Raw genomic sequence first — 14765 nt, 5'->3', positions numbered from 1 at the left:
TTTGTAGTTTTTAATTTTAGTCAGATTTTGCTTGTAAAATGATGTACAAATTTAATTATTTGTAAGTCACCAAAATAGATTTGGTTTTTTTGTAAATACCTACATTTTTTTACCAATGAATTATTCTGTTAAAAGTTTCTTAGCTTGAGTTTTTGAGAAGTATATTTAAATATAGAATTTTGTTTACATTTTAGTTTTAATGCTTAGGCCAGCCATGAAATATTGTAATGTCCGCCACATGTAATGTCATGCAGTCACAATCTCTTAGCGTAACGTAATGCCAGTCACATTATTGCACAGTCCGTAGTTGAGGAAAATGCAAGTACACATGTTATTTAAGTCCATACACATACAAGTAGTAAACTCTTTCAACCAAAATGCAACTGAGTGCCAAGCCACTGTCTGAGCAACTTATATATTTTCACAAAACAAGTCTTTTTAAAATTTAATTTGGACATCTGTAACCCTTTGATAAAATGAAAAATATGTTTGTTTTGCTTTTTGGCACAAGTAGTCTATCATTGTCCATTTTGATGGGGTGGGGTGGGGGAAGTCTTCCCTGTGAGAACTGAATTATTGTTTGGCACCAAATAGTTTGATTTTCATAATCCCCTATTTATTACTTAACATTGGCTAGCTTATTTCTTTTGTTTTGTTGTTGGTACATTGGATAACTTTGGTATTGCTAGAAAAGTAGCAAGTAAAATTGTGTTAATGTAAACATGTACAAATTATGATTAATTCTGTTGAATATTTTATATTTTCAGGAAAGATGTGCAGCCAAGTTGCAACTTACAGCAGCAGAGAGAAAGACACAGCAGAAACAAAACTTGGAAGAAAAGGATTGTATGAAGGCCACAAGAGGAACAAATGAAAGAGGAATAGACAGAAAAGATCAGAACATGAGGAGTTTCATAAAGTGAGCAGGAATAAAACTAGGAGAACAAGTAGTTAAAATTGAGCATGGAATTTGTTAAACATGTTGAGACCTCAAAATTTGTAGTAACACAGAAAATATGATGCAAGTCTATTTACCCAGGTTTTATTGGAGACAACTGTAATATTATTACGGTCGCTTTGCAAAATTTCTTACTTAATTAGCTTTATGATCAGTTACTTTTTGGTGTTGATGGTATATACATGTAGGTTTTTTTATTATGTTTTTGTTTTTGATAAATTCTAAAATTCTTTGAGTTTGGATATTGAAAAATTATTTTTGGTCTCGAATACAGTCACTGTTGGAAATTATGAAGAAAATAAAACTTGACCTGAACAGAAACTTTTCAATACACAGTGTCTCATTTCTCAATTATCATGATTATAAAAACTTTCATTTTACATCTTTGTTCATGTATAAAGTGTTATACAGGCTATAAATTATATGAAAAATAAAATATGACATCCATTGGCCTTTAACATGAAGAGAAATTTCAAATTTGCTCTATCATTTGTTTCCTGTGTTCTTTTTTATGTAATGCCAGTCACAATAAAGAAAGAGTTCTGTAAGCGAAGGACGTAAAAGATCAATGCGTCTACAGGTTGGAAAATGTAAAGACACTTCATCCCGAAAAAAAAAGATGCGTATTGGAATTTATATGATACGGCTGATTAGTGTACACAAACATAATGACGTGTTCAAATTGCAGTTTTTGGCATGGCGTCTCTGCGTATACCTATTGAGAAAATTGCGTTATAATTTCTTGTCACAAAAATGCTCCAAATTCACTGTATACCTTTAAAAGTTCACTCTAACTTCTAATTGCAAACCGACATATGTCTTGTACATCATAAAATTAAGAATGAGAGGAGGTTATCATTTTTCTTTAAGAGAAAAATTTGAATTAAAAAACCTATGTCACTTATTCGCATGTGAGAAGAATTGAAGTGATGGCGTCACGCGTAAAATCGTGATACTGATGCGAATTTGAAACCTGCCGAAACACTCTAATGTCTGTCGCCATGGAATTGCCCATATACTTGCTAAAACTGTAGATTTTCTGATTTTGCCCAATTAGTTACTTGGCATTATTGTATTTTTGTTCATTTGTGTAGTTATCATTTGTTTAAATTTAAAATTGAGATTTTTGTTTGTATATCAATGAGAGAAAGTTAAAAAGTGTTGTACATAGTTGTGCACCCTAGTTGTGGTAAAAATTAGTCTCAATGAGGAGCGCCCTCTATTGCCCATGAATTGCTAATGACTGTTTCATGAATGAATTAATGTATAATAATAATAATAAAATTATAATGGAAATTTCTATAGCCCCGAATCCATTTAAAAAGTGCTCCCTGCACTTTACAATCAAACTATTTATATAAATAAAAGGAATATAAATACAATTTTTAAATTGTGATTATTTAAAACTCAAAGTGTATGATCCACACTAACAATTGGTTTAAACATGATGCATAGGAATGCTTTGTTACAAGGTGTAAGATATGGTTGACATGAATGAAATCAAGCCAAATTTGTGTGATGTAAATGATGTTATCAAACAAAGTTAAACATTAGTAACTTCTTTGCAATATACAATTAAAACTGTCTTTTTGTAAAGTGACATTTTTAAACTACATTCCTAATAGAAAAAAGTTCTGGGAGGAAAAATCCATGTTTTAAGGATACAAAATCCATAAATATTTCCTTTTTGAGTTGTCCTTAAATGTATGGAAAGAAAAGGGAAATGGAGAGTGTTTTTGAAATAATTTGAGCATTCTAAAATGATTTGGCATAAAAATCTAGCCAGATAGACACAGTTAAAATATTTGGTCTATAGAGGGCAGTATGCATATATTATCTGTAACATGTTTGTAAATCAATGTTTAACTTATTTAAATTCAGTTATACAAGCAATTATTCCTGAAATAAGGCGTTACTGTATTGGAACTGGTATTGTTTTTCTTTTTTAAGTGGTTAAAACATTTCAGAATTTGAAAAAAATAGTTGTATAAGATTTGAAGCAAAATTCACTGACAATTTTAAGTAAAATCGAGATTACCAAATTTAAAAACCTCCATTTCCACATTCAAACAAAAGTTGGCCTTTTATAGTTAAAAACAACTTTGTGCCCCCCCCCCCCCAAGAATAAAATGAGTGAACAAATTTAACGTAGGACTTGCTTTTAAAATATTGAGCATTGACAAATTTAGAATCTTGTAAAGGGAAGTAAATTAACGTCTACATTTATTAAACAGAATTGTGTTTCTTGTTAAATACATGTATGTGAAGTTTAAAAACTGTAATATTAACTTTAAAAGAAAGTGTGAAATAGGTTTGTAAAAAGTGTAAATAAAGAGCAACAAAAGAAATAATATGGAATAAATGTCTAAATTGAGAACCAGAATTTTGGATCTGTTGAGGTTTCCTTCTCAATATTCAGTTTTCTGCTTTCTTCAATTATTCAAATGAGCCCAGGCGGCCATTTTTTTTTCTTTTTTTTATATTGCGCAATCTAACCTTTAAATATTAGTTCCGAGAACACATTTTCGAAGAGGCCAGTGGCCTGGTGGTCTAGCTCGCTGACCGCCAGGCGCTGGGTCCCCGGTTCAAAACCCAGCCGGGGACCCGGGAGGAGAATTTTTCCTCACAGCAGTGATAAAATTTTAAAAATATATAAAATAGTAGCATGGAGCAGAGTTGAACCGCGTACCTTGTGCATGCCAGCTCTCTTCTTTTCCGCTCTGCCATGGCACTTTCTTGAAAAAATCTCCGGTTATTGTAATTAAAACCCTTAGGTTGTTGGACTTAGAAAATTTTTCAGCTTTGGCCAGAATTTCAGAAATCAAGGGGTACCCCTTAAAATTTTTTTCAGATCTGAGGGTCTGAGGCTGGGAGGTTGAGAAGTTGGGAGCTGAAGGGGTTTGGAGCTGGAGGGTAGGCTTTGGGACTTTGGGCTGACTGGTTGGTGGTTGAGAGGGAACTGGAATATTAGTTGAAGGGCTTCCTGACTGATAGGTCTGAAAGTTGATAGGACTGGGAAGGGTCTTGGGGATTTTTGGACTTTGGAGTTTATTTGGCTGGACTTAGATTTGGGAACATAATTTCCTCATATTAGTTGGACGAAATTTTTGACTGAATTTTCAGACTTCTTTTTTGAAGCCCTGCACTGTCCTGTAAGTTCAGATCTGTCTTCGCAGCCAATCATCAGTCAGACTGGTAGTTAGCCTTTTCCTTTTTTGGAGATTGCTACACTTGTTGAAGCCTGCTAGAGACCACATAAGACTGCTGGAATGCTGGTTACCAGTGGTGTGTGAGGTGGATGTAGACTTCTTAGCCTGAGGGTCTCGATACAACCTGGTTGAAGGGCCTTCCTCACTTGACCATGTAGAGTGCCGTCAGCATGGGTTTTCATGCTTCAATGATTTTATATGGCTTATCGCCCTCTCCTGTCAAGGTGTCCAGAGGTCACATGATAGTCTGGTGCCGGTGAAAATTTCAGGATTTTTAAACAGGAGTAATTTTTACACTTAATTTTTAGAGGTATGCCTGAATGTTTGCAAATCTTAGATTTGTTTCTCAGTGCAACAGTATAATGCAAAGTTTATACAGCTTTGATTATATTTTACATTAGTATTTTTCTAAATGTTTAATCGTTTTTTGTTACGCGATTCCTCTTGAAATTTTATGGAGTTCTTAATTGAAGACTTTACTTTATGAACAATCGATGGACACATTTTTATTAAGCTCAGCATATATTTCCAGAATTGTCGTCCACACAAATGTGTTGTTCTTGTTGCGTATTACGAATATTTTTCATTCCGATTTAAATTTTCACGCAGAACACACTTCGTTGTTTTTGTTATATTAATTGAATTAATTTGGTGTTGAAATTAAATAGACATCGTCTCAAAAACCAGTGTGTGGGGTTTTTTGGGACTTTTTTTTGCATTATTTTGCATTGCCATTTTCTCGCTAGAAACAACTTGTTCTAGTTACATTAACTGTATTGTTTGATATTCCTGTAAAAAATTTTCAGGCTTCACAAAAACGTCATGATCAGTTTATAACGGAGGAAATTTCACTTTAATACAATGGGTATTTCTCATGATATCCTCCAGACAACGAGTATGTAAAAACGTCATGATCAGTTTATAACGGAGGAAATTTCACTTTAATACAATGGGTATTTCTCATGATATCCTCCAGACAACGAGTATGTTTTGTTTCATTAGGTCGAGTAAAAAAAACACATGATTCTCGTCCGGGTTTTTGAAAAAAAGAGGAAGCGGGGCTTTTTTTTTTTTTTTTTTCAAGATGGCGGCCATTTAAAAATTTCCTGCAACTGTTGGTGTTTCCACTGTTTAAAGACACTTTTAAAATGAAAGATAAGTTAGACAAGAGAACTGAACATGTTTACAGTTTCATTTAGACTTGCATTGGTCTACAATTTTTTTCCGATGAATTTGTGGACTTTTTCAGTGTTTTTGTAACTGCATTTTTCAAAAATAAAAAATAATAAAAAAATCCAGACGGCCTCCAAAAAAGGAAGCAGGCGGGGACGAGAAACTTTTTTTTTTTACTTTGCTTTAATGGTTGATTTAATTCGCATTGTACTTGTTTTCCTGCTGAATTTACACACTCTACAATATTAAATTTGACAATTCCTCTTCAAATTTGGGCTGTTTAGGACGTCAAAATTTCAAATTTTCGTGACGCGCATCGGCTGCGCTGTATTTTGGAGACATTCCAAGCACCAGGAGCCCATGTTTAGAACATTTTGCACACTACGCGCACAGGGCGTTACACACGCAGTTGTAATTTTCCTACAAAGATGGCGTCCTATGAGAGAGATCTATAGGAGAATCCCGGCCTCGTCATCACAACCAACCAACAAACAAAATTTCAATTGACTTGCATTCTGATTGTACTTTTTCCACTGAAAACACTCCATTGTGTTTTGTTTTATTGTTGCAAGAAAAAACTATGAGAATTGTTACACACTCCCTGTTATTCTAGATTTGTATCTGCACATGTGCACTTAATCAGGCCATAGAGCTAAAGTAAATTATTAGAGAGGTAATTCATATATGAATAGGATGAAGCTTGCTGGGCGCATGCATCCATGTTTGTGCTTAAGTCATCAGACATTAGCTTAAATGTTGTATGTTTATACATTTCAAAGCTGTTATTACAACTTTCATTTAAGTCTGTGCTTTCACACTAGTGCGCTGCATAGATTTTTGCATTTTGTTCACTGTAGATCACGTGGCTGCTCAGCCATATATCTGTTATATTTTGGCAACACATTAAGTGCATATAAACTCAAAAGAATTGATGTCATATTGGTGACGTGACTTGCACATTGATCTTGCTATATGTACATTCTTCAAGCACTGTGTTGAGCTCAGACAACTTTGAAGTGTGCAAGGCAATGAGGAGTAAATGCCCTCATATTTTACTACAGCTCTATGGAATGGACATTTTAACTGATAAACTACTATTGAGACAACAGAGGTCAAAGGTCACCCAGGTTCACTGACCTTTAATGTTGTAATGTATACATGTCAACAAAACATATTTTTAACTAGCAGTTTCCAAGATTGGTTTAAAGTAACTTCAAATTTTCAACATTAGTAGCCTATCATCTTTTTACATACGAAAAATTAAGCCAACTAAAAAGCAAAGGTTTTCAATTGTTTTACAGTACTGGTAAGGCCCCCCAAAAAAACCACTTAGTCTCTGGTCAGACCATAGTTCCGGAATTGATGCGGCGACGCGTCTTTTTTTTTTTGCTTTTTTTTCAAGCTTTGATTGTACAGACAAGGTGGGTTACGATTTTGCTTTTTTTTGGTGTACTCATGTACATTGGTGTCCTCCATAATTTGCCTTGGTGCCCTCGATCATTTGCCTTGGTGCAATTTCCAATTCCTTGGTGCTCTTTGGTAAAAAAATATTGAGGTGCGCCAATAGAGGGCGCTGTTGGAGCATTCGCGGAACATTTTGAAAAAAGAAGAAGATTGAAGCGCATTATTAAAATCGACGCGTGCACTGACCAGAGACCGACTATTATTTTTTTTGGCCTGACATTAAATTTTTTGGTAGGTAAGGCAACAAACCCACAGACATATAAATGCATAGACCGCCAGGTCCTATTCAAAACTACATGAGCATTTTGTGATTTGCCTAGCGCCCGACTAAAATCAAAACTATTGGGAAATTCACCTCTATGAATAGGGATTTTACACACGGTTGAAGAATTCCAATCAAACATGTAAAAAAAACCTGTGAAGTTAGTTTTTGATTGTTAACAAATCCCTTGTGAACAAAATACGATATCCGAGATTAAAAACAATACGGTATCCAATATTTTCATACAACTTTTGAGTAATACAGCCTTTACCAAAATAATTTATGAACTGTATTTAAATGTATGTACTGTACTAAGCGCATTGGCACATTGAGTGGCATCGCAGTTATGCGCGCTGTCAACAAACATTTTGCCCAATTATTAAATCACGGTTTCACACGCACGACTGGTGGTCTATGTGTTTATATGTCTGTGAACAAACCAGATAGCATTATGGCACCCTCTATGGCTACTGGCCATTGAAGAAAAATTAATTAACTTAACTATCGCTTGTGGATGCTGCGGCTGTGACGAACAGCGCCCTCTATAGGAATGGACAGAGAGGTGTCCTCATGTCACATGACTGACTGGCTCTGTGATGCTCCCAACACCCGGGAAAATAGAAGACAAAATTGCAAATTTAATAAATTTATCAAATTTAAATTAAAAAACATTAAAAGTAAACAAATGAGGATTATTTTGTTGGGTGATTGAGGGTCGTTGATCCCAACTACATGCAATGCTGTTTTGCCAATTTCATTTTAGAACGTGTAGTTCGTGTCAACAAACTTTTTTAGGGCCCCTCCCTGCAAAATAAAAAAAGTGGTATTTAAAAAGGCCTGTAAAGTTTTGAGTTTTGTATTCGTTTTGTAAGATGCCAATTATCTTTCCTTATAAACTCTTGTATTCCATGATTTTTAGACTACATGTTTTACTTACGTATAAGAATATCTATAAATCTGAAAGTCGCAAAACAAAAATCACCCCGTATCATTTTGTTACATTTTCCCTCCACTACGGCCTGTGCCCAGTTCCATCTCATTTTGCCAGAATGCCTCACATATATAGCCTGATAATACTCACACGGACTTAAGCTTTGAGACAGGACCCACCTTTAGATTGGTGCCATGAAGTTGCATGGTGGCTACAGGGTTCCAGACCGTTCCTGCCATTCCATGAGCTGTCACCCCTCCCCCATCTCCCATGGCCATGTTATGATGCATGCCAGACATTGGCTCATGTTGCTCACCAAACCGGCTGACAGGTGTCTGTAGGAAATAACCAGGGCAATAAAGTTAGAGCTCGCAAGCATGATGACATTTCAGTAATGTCTTGAGATACACAAGGTGCATCTTGATGAGGTTTTGATTTCTCTATTTGATTTTCTTAATGATCGCTGTTCAGTTTGTGCTGGTCCCAGAGGGCCAGCTTACAGTCCTCTTTGTACCTCACGGATCGACTCACTGTCACTTGTGAGCTGGGCAGTGCTGTTGTATAGGATTACCCTGTAACACCGATGAATGGGCTAAATCAATTGAATAGGACTGTGTGTACTCTGGAACCAACTTGAATTGCCTTGTGTTGTTGTAAACTGTTTTCAAGTCCTGAACTCATGCTGATTGAGTGTAGTGGGGGTGGTGGAGGGGTGAGATGCTTACTTGTTCATTTGGAAGCCATCCTCTCTTGACAGTGTCTTGATGGGGGAAGTTAGGCATCCTGTTAGCTGCTGTGCCTGGGATGTCCTCTAAGTTGCTACTTGGGATCCAGTCACCGCTGCTTCCTGGGGAAAAAAATCAGCAGAAACAACAAGTTTGTTTTAAATCTGCCATTTATAAGGAAAATATTCTCTTGAATGGATGACAACTAATATTTTGCTAATCCGCATGTCCTGTATGTCCATTGGGTTTAGAAATCACAGTGGTCTATTATTTAAATTGTATTTTCATGGCCTGAACTTAAATGTTATCGTATCCTTCTGAGTTGATTTTAATAACATTTTTTAAATAACAAGGATCCTTTAGCTAAGTTCTTCAAATAGGATCTTTAAGTACCGAGCCAAGAAAATATGAAACTATTTCACACTCCTATTATCTTGATGCTCCAGATATAGTCAGTTTTCATGCATCTAATGAAAGTGTGTGGTAAATGAAAACTGAGCTTACCTGGTGTGTAAGCCCAGATGCTACTCCCTGGTGAACCAACAGGGTAACCCAGATCACTGACAGGTACAACAACAAAGCTGACAGGTGTCTTGCGTTGCCCTCGACTACGCTCATTGCTGATTGGAATTGGTAAGCAACGATCTCGACCAATGGCTGCTGGAGGCGGGGCCTGAGGCTGTTCAGTTGCCATGGTGACCAGACTAGGCGAGGTGGTTGGTCAATGAAGCAAGGCTCCACGTGATGAGTGAGCTGCTCAAAATGAAATTAAAATGATAAAAAAACCTCAAAATTAATGAGAAAAATGAATGTAATGTATGCCATTAATGATAGACTGTGTTTCATAATTTGGTCAGAACATAACAACAAGAATTCAAAGTTTTTTTTTTGGGGGGGGGGGGGTTGCTGTAAAAACATGTGCTATGTTAAGGCCTAAACCATAGATGAATTTTAAAAAGTAAACATGGGTTATCCTTTCTTGTGATGTAGTTAATTCTGTGACATCGTTTTGCATTTTGGCTGGGTGGCCTTTAAAAAGAAAGCAACAGTATTTTTGCAGTGAGCTCCAAAATTTGGCCAAAATACATGACCTGTCTCCATGGCAATCGTTCTATTCTGCAATATAGCGTATGCATAATTTTTCTAAATTGCGATGGACTTCAGGACTACTATTAGGGGTGATCATCTTTGGATGAAAATTTCTACTAAAATTCATCAGCCTACCCCCAAAATTTGAATAGAAAATGAAAGATGATAAAATCAGTTTTAATTTGATGTGTCTTAACACCTTGAAGGCTTGTGAGTATTTTCCCCTGAATTTTGGAAGTAGGGGTATCTATCACTGGGGTCTATGGCAGTTTATTTAAGTAGTCTGCAACCTGATGGTGTACGTGTACATGTACACGTATGCAAGTAAAAAATTAACCTAACTCAGGTCCAAGGTACAAACTCAAGTGTAGAGTCAACATGTCAGCAAACAAACAAGATAATGAACTGTACACGGCTCAGATCTGGGATCCGCCCACTCTAAAGGTTACGACTATTCACACTTGTTGCATCAAAGTGGAAAATCCCCCCCCCCAAAAAAAAATGTCTTTCAGTGACTTGACTCCTCAATTCCTTCAAGGAAAACTGAAGTCACACCTGGGAATAAACAGGAATCGAACCAGGGGTCAATAGAAAAGAAAACCAGCAATAGGATCTGAACCAAAGACTCCTCAATTCCTTCAAGGATAACTGAGGTCACACCTGGGAATAAACAGGAATCGAACCAGGGGTCAATAGAAAAGAAAACAAGCAGTAGGATCTGAACCAAAGACTCCTCAATTCCTTCAAGGATAACTGAGGTCGCACCTGGGAATTAACAGGAATCGAACCAGGGGTCAATAGAAAAGAAAACAAGCAGTAGGATCTGAACCAAAGACACCTCAATTCCTTCAAGGATAACTGAGGTCGCACCTGGGAATAAACAGGAATCGAACCAGGGGTCAATAGAAAAGAAAACAAGCAGTAGGATCTGAACCAAAGACTCCTCAATTCCTTCAAGGATAACTGAGGTCGCACCTGGGAATTAACAGGAATCGAACCAGGGGTCAATAGAAAAGAAAACAAGCAGTAGGATCTGAACCAAAGACTCCTCAATTCCTTCAAGGATAACTGAGGTCGCACCTGGGAATTAACAGGAATCGAACCAGGGGTCAATAGAAAAGAAAACAAGCAGTAGGATCTGAACCAAAGACTCCTCTATTCCTTCAAGGATAACTGAGGTCGCACCTGGGAATTAACGGGAATCGAACCAGGGGTCAATAGAAAAGAAAACAAGCAGTAGGATCTGAACCAAAGACTCCTCAATTCCTTCAAGGATAACTGAGGTCGCACCTGGGAATAAACAGGAATCGAACCAGGGGTCAATAGAAAAGAAAACAAGCAGTAGGATCTGAACCAAAGACTCCTCAATTCCTTCAAGGATAACTGAGGTCACACCTGGGAATTAACAGGAATCGAACCAGGGGTCAATAGAAAAGAAAACAAGCAGTAGGATCTGAACCAAAGACTCCTCAATTCCTTCAAGGATAACTGAGGTCGCACCTGGGAATTAACGGGAATCGAACCAGGGGTCAATAGAAAAGAAAACAAGCAGTAGGATCTGAACCAAAGACACCTCAATTCCTTCAAGGATAACTGAGGTCACACCTGGGAATAAACAGGAATCGAACCAGGGGCCAATAGAAAAGAAAACAAGCAGTAGGATCTGAACCAAAGACACCTCAATTCCTTCAAGGATAACAGAGGTCACACCTGGGAATAAACAGGAATCGAACCAGGGGTCAATACAAAAGAAAACAAACAGTGGGATCTGAACCAAAGACTCCTCAATTCCTTCAAGGATAACTGAGGTCACACCTGGGAATAAACAGGAATCGAACCAGGGGTCAATAGAAAAGAAAACAAACAGTGGGATCTGAACCAAAGACACCTCAATTCCTTCAAGGATAACTGAGGTCACACTTGGGAATTAACAGGAATCGAACCAGGGGCCACTAGAAAAGAAAACAAGCAGCATCTGAAGCAAAGACTCCTCAATTCCTTCAAGGATAACTGAGATCACACCTGGGAATAAACAGGAATCAAACCAGGGGTCAATAGAAAAGAAAAACAAGAAGTAGGATCTGAAGCAAAGATTCACCAGATTCAAACCAGACAGCCCTAACATGAAGCTTCCAAGACATTAAGTACATTTAGGATCACTAGTCATCAAATCTAGCTGATGCAGTGATTATTTTCAGAACATGGTCACTTGCACATTGGTCTTCATTTACACTTGACACAATATTATGCAAAGAGCAAAAAACAAGTCTGAATTCGGTGGCATTAGTTTGCTTAAAAGTAATACACAAAGTATGTGTGTTTGGATGAATATGATAGAGTCAGTTTCTTTTAAGGCAAATACTCAATACATGTATATTTTGGGGTTTTGGGTGTTGAAAATTTTCCAGTTTTAAATCGAAAGAGTACAAAGAGTATAGGCCTACAACCGTAAGAGATTATTTCACTAAATATGAAAAGACCAATTAACTTATCTCAGGTCCAAGATACAAACTCAAGTGTAGAGTAAACATGTCAGCAAACAAACAAGATAATGAACTGTACATGTCTGTTGCATCCAGCACTTGTCCCCCAAACTCCCCAAGCTCTATATATAAACCATGTCACGTTACTTGATGATGATTCTGTGTTTGCCAGTGCCATCACGCTCTTTGCATTTTCCAAATGAAAGCACTTCCAAAACCATTTCTTTATTGTTATCAATAGTTTGTCAAGTCTGAACTTAATGACAACAAGAATTCAAAGTTTTCAAAGTCCATTTTCATTTTCTTACTCAACATGAAATGCAAGGTTTTATTAAAAAGATTATAAATGGATTGACTGACCTGGGTGTCATCTTCATTGTTTATTGTGTACATGTACCATCACCTGAAAGAGAAAATGATTGAAAATAAAAAAAGTAAGAGTCATTTCATGTAAGTAATTTACATAAGTGTCCACGGAAAAAAAAGAACTCTTAATAAAAGAGCAAAGGAAATCTGAATTTGGTGGCGCTCGTCTAAAAGTAATGGACAAATTATTTGGGTTTGTAAAAATTTGCAAGATTCAGGATGATTTTCTTTTTATAGAAAGAAAGGAAAAACCTCCGAGATTTTCTCACCAAATATAAAAAACACAAATATAAAAAGATCTCATCACAGCCAACAGCAAAGTATTCTGAGTGCCCAGCTGGCAACTTGCATTTTTTTGGGGGGGGGGGGGGGAGAGGGGTTGAAAATGGAGTAAGAAATGCAACTTTTCTAGTTGTGAAAACATGTGCTATATTAGGGCTTCAAAGATAGATGAATTTTAAGCAACAAAATGTATTAGTAGCGAGTCTGTAAATTGGCCCAAAATGTAGTTGCAGTGAGCCTGTAAATTGGCCAAAAATTGCAAAACACATGCCCTGTTACCACGGCAATGGTCCTGGTACGGATTTTAAAAGACTTTGGTTATTTACTCCCAAGTCCAATCAAGATGAAACAATCAAGTTTTGATCGTGGACACTCATATGAAAGATTGACATGAAACAACTCTTCAGACAGGTTGGCAATTTTACAACTGAAAATTCTGACTGAAGCTGGTTTGTGAGCTAGGTCCAAGGAATTCACACCTTCTTTAGAAATCCAAACTTGTTCATCGGGACTTTTTACAAACAGAACACAAAATGAGAGATTAAATGAGTCCATTATGTCACAGAATGGAAGGAAAAAGTATGCACAGGTACATGTATTAACACCTCATTTGATGAAACAAGTTTGGAATGACATGTACAATGCATATATGTATGGACACTGATGGTTGCAGGCCAGTAAATAGGCCCAAAATTGCCTACGTCGGTCAAATCACGATTTGTACGCCCTCATTTTTTTGCTATCATCATTTTGTGGGCCATGAACTTGAAGGGTTGTAAAAAGAAAAAGAAGAAAGGTGGAAGCCGTGAACAAGACTGCCAGCTCATATTTCTGTGTAATTTGGATGAATTAAGCCCTAAAATTGCTCTTTTTTGCAATGCAGCATAGGCATAAGTTTTCAGAATGGCGATGGGCTTCCGGAATATACTTTTAGGGGTGACAATCTTTGGATATAAATTTATCACAAAAGTCATCGGATTACAACCACAAAATTGAAACACAAATTGAAATATGATGAAACAATAATTTGATGTGTCTTAAAGACCTTGGAGAGTTGTGAGTATTTCCCCCTAAATTTTGGAAGTGGGGGTATCTATCACTGGGGCCTATGGCCGTTTATTTAAGTAGTCTGCAACCTGATGGTGTACGTGTACATGTACACGTATGCAAGTACAAAATTAACCTAACTCAGGTCCAAGGTACAAACTCAAGTGTAGAGTAAACATGTCAGCAAACAAACAAGATAATGAACTGCACATGCCTCGGATCTGGGATCTGCCCACTCTAAAGGTTACAACTATTCACACTCATTGCATGAAAGTGGAAAACCTCTAACAATTTCTTAAAAAAATGTCTTTCAGTGACTTGACTCCTCAATTCCTTCAAGGATAACTGAGATCACACCTGGGAATAAACAGCAATCGAAGCAGGGGCCAATAGAAAAGAAAACAAGCAGTAGGATCTGAACCAAAGACTCCTCGATTCCTTCAAGGGAAACTGAGGTCACACCTTGGAATAAACAGGAATCGAACCAGGGGTCAATAGAAAAGAAAACAAGCAGTAGGATCTGAAGCACAGATTCACCATATTCAAACCAGACAGCCCTAACATGAAGCTTCCAAGACATTAAGTACATGTAGGATCACTAGTCATTAAATCTAGCTGATGCAGTGATTATTTCCAGACAACTTTCATTCTTACTTGACTTGAGACGTTGACCGGCCGTCATCTTCTTGACTCCTCATCGTCTCTCAGCCAACATTCTCTCAAGATCAATTTTACTTCAAAGTTGATTTTTTTGGTTGGTCAAAATGATAACTTTA

At 36.9% G+C, this 14765-nt stretch overlaps 1 protein-coding gene across 4 annotated transcripts in view; it reads right to left on the bottom strand.

Moving 5' to 3' along the window:
- Positions 1–6954: 6954 nt before the first annotated feature.
- Positions 6955–14765, bottom strand: part of LOC119733146 — a 61401-nt gene continuing 53590 nt past the window's right edge. For 2 of the 4 annotated variants that reach the window (XM_038206718.1, XM_038206719.1), the window contains 5 exons: positions 12655–12697; positions 9227–9475; positions 8723–8844; positions 8177–8332; positions 6955–7675 (listed from right to left, as the gene is read on the bottom strand). In XM_038206718.1, the coding sequence (XP_038062646.1) occupies positions 7640–7675; positions 8177–8332; positions 8723–8844; positions 9227–9416 (504 nt within the window). In that variant the 5' untranslated portion in view covers positions 9417–9475; positions 12655–12697 and the 3' untranslated portion in view covers positions 6955–7639. Of the gene's footprint in view, positions 7676–8176; positions 8333–8722; positions 8845–9226; positions 9476–12654; positions 12698–14643; positions 14730–14765 lie in introns of those variants that run through there. The other 2 variants (XM_038206721.1, XR_005271672.1) reach the window with 2 other exon arrangements.

This window comes from Patiria miniata, unplaced genomic scaffold (assembly GCF_015706575.1).
Source record: "Patiria miniata isolate m_02_andy unplaced genomic scaffold, ASM1570657v1 HiC_scaffold_25, whole genome shotgun sequence".
Lineage (NCBI taxonomy): Eukaryota > Metazoa > Echinodermata > Asteroidea > Valvatida > Asterinidae > Patiria > Patiria miniata.
Note: the sequence above shows the minus strand (reverse complement) of the source record. Positions and strands in the feature narration are given on the sequence as shown.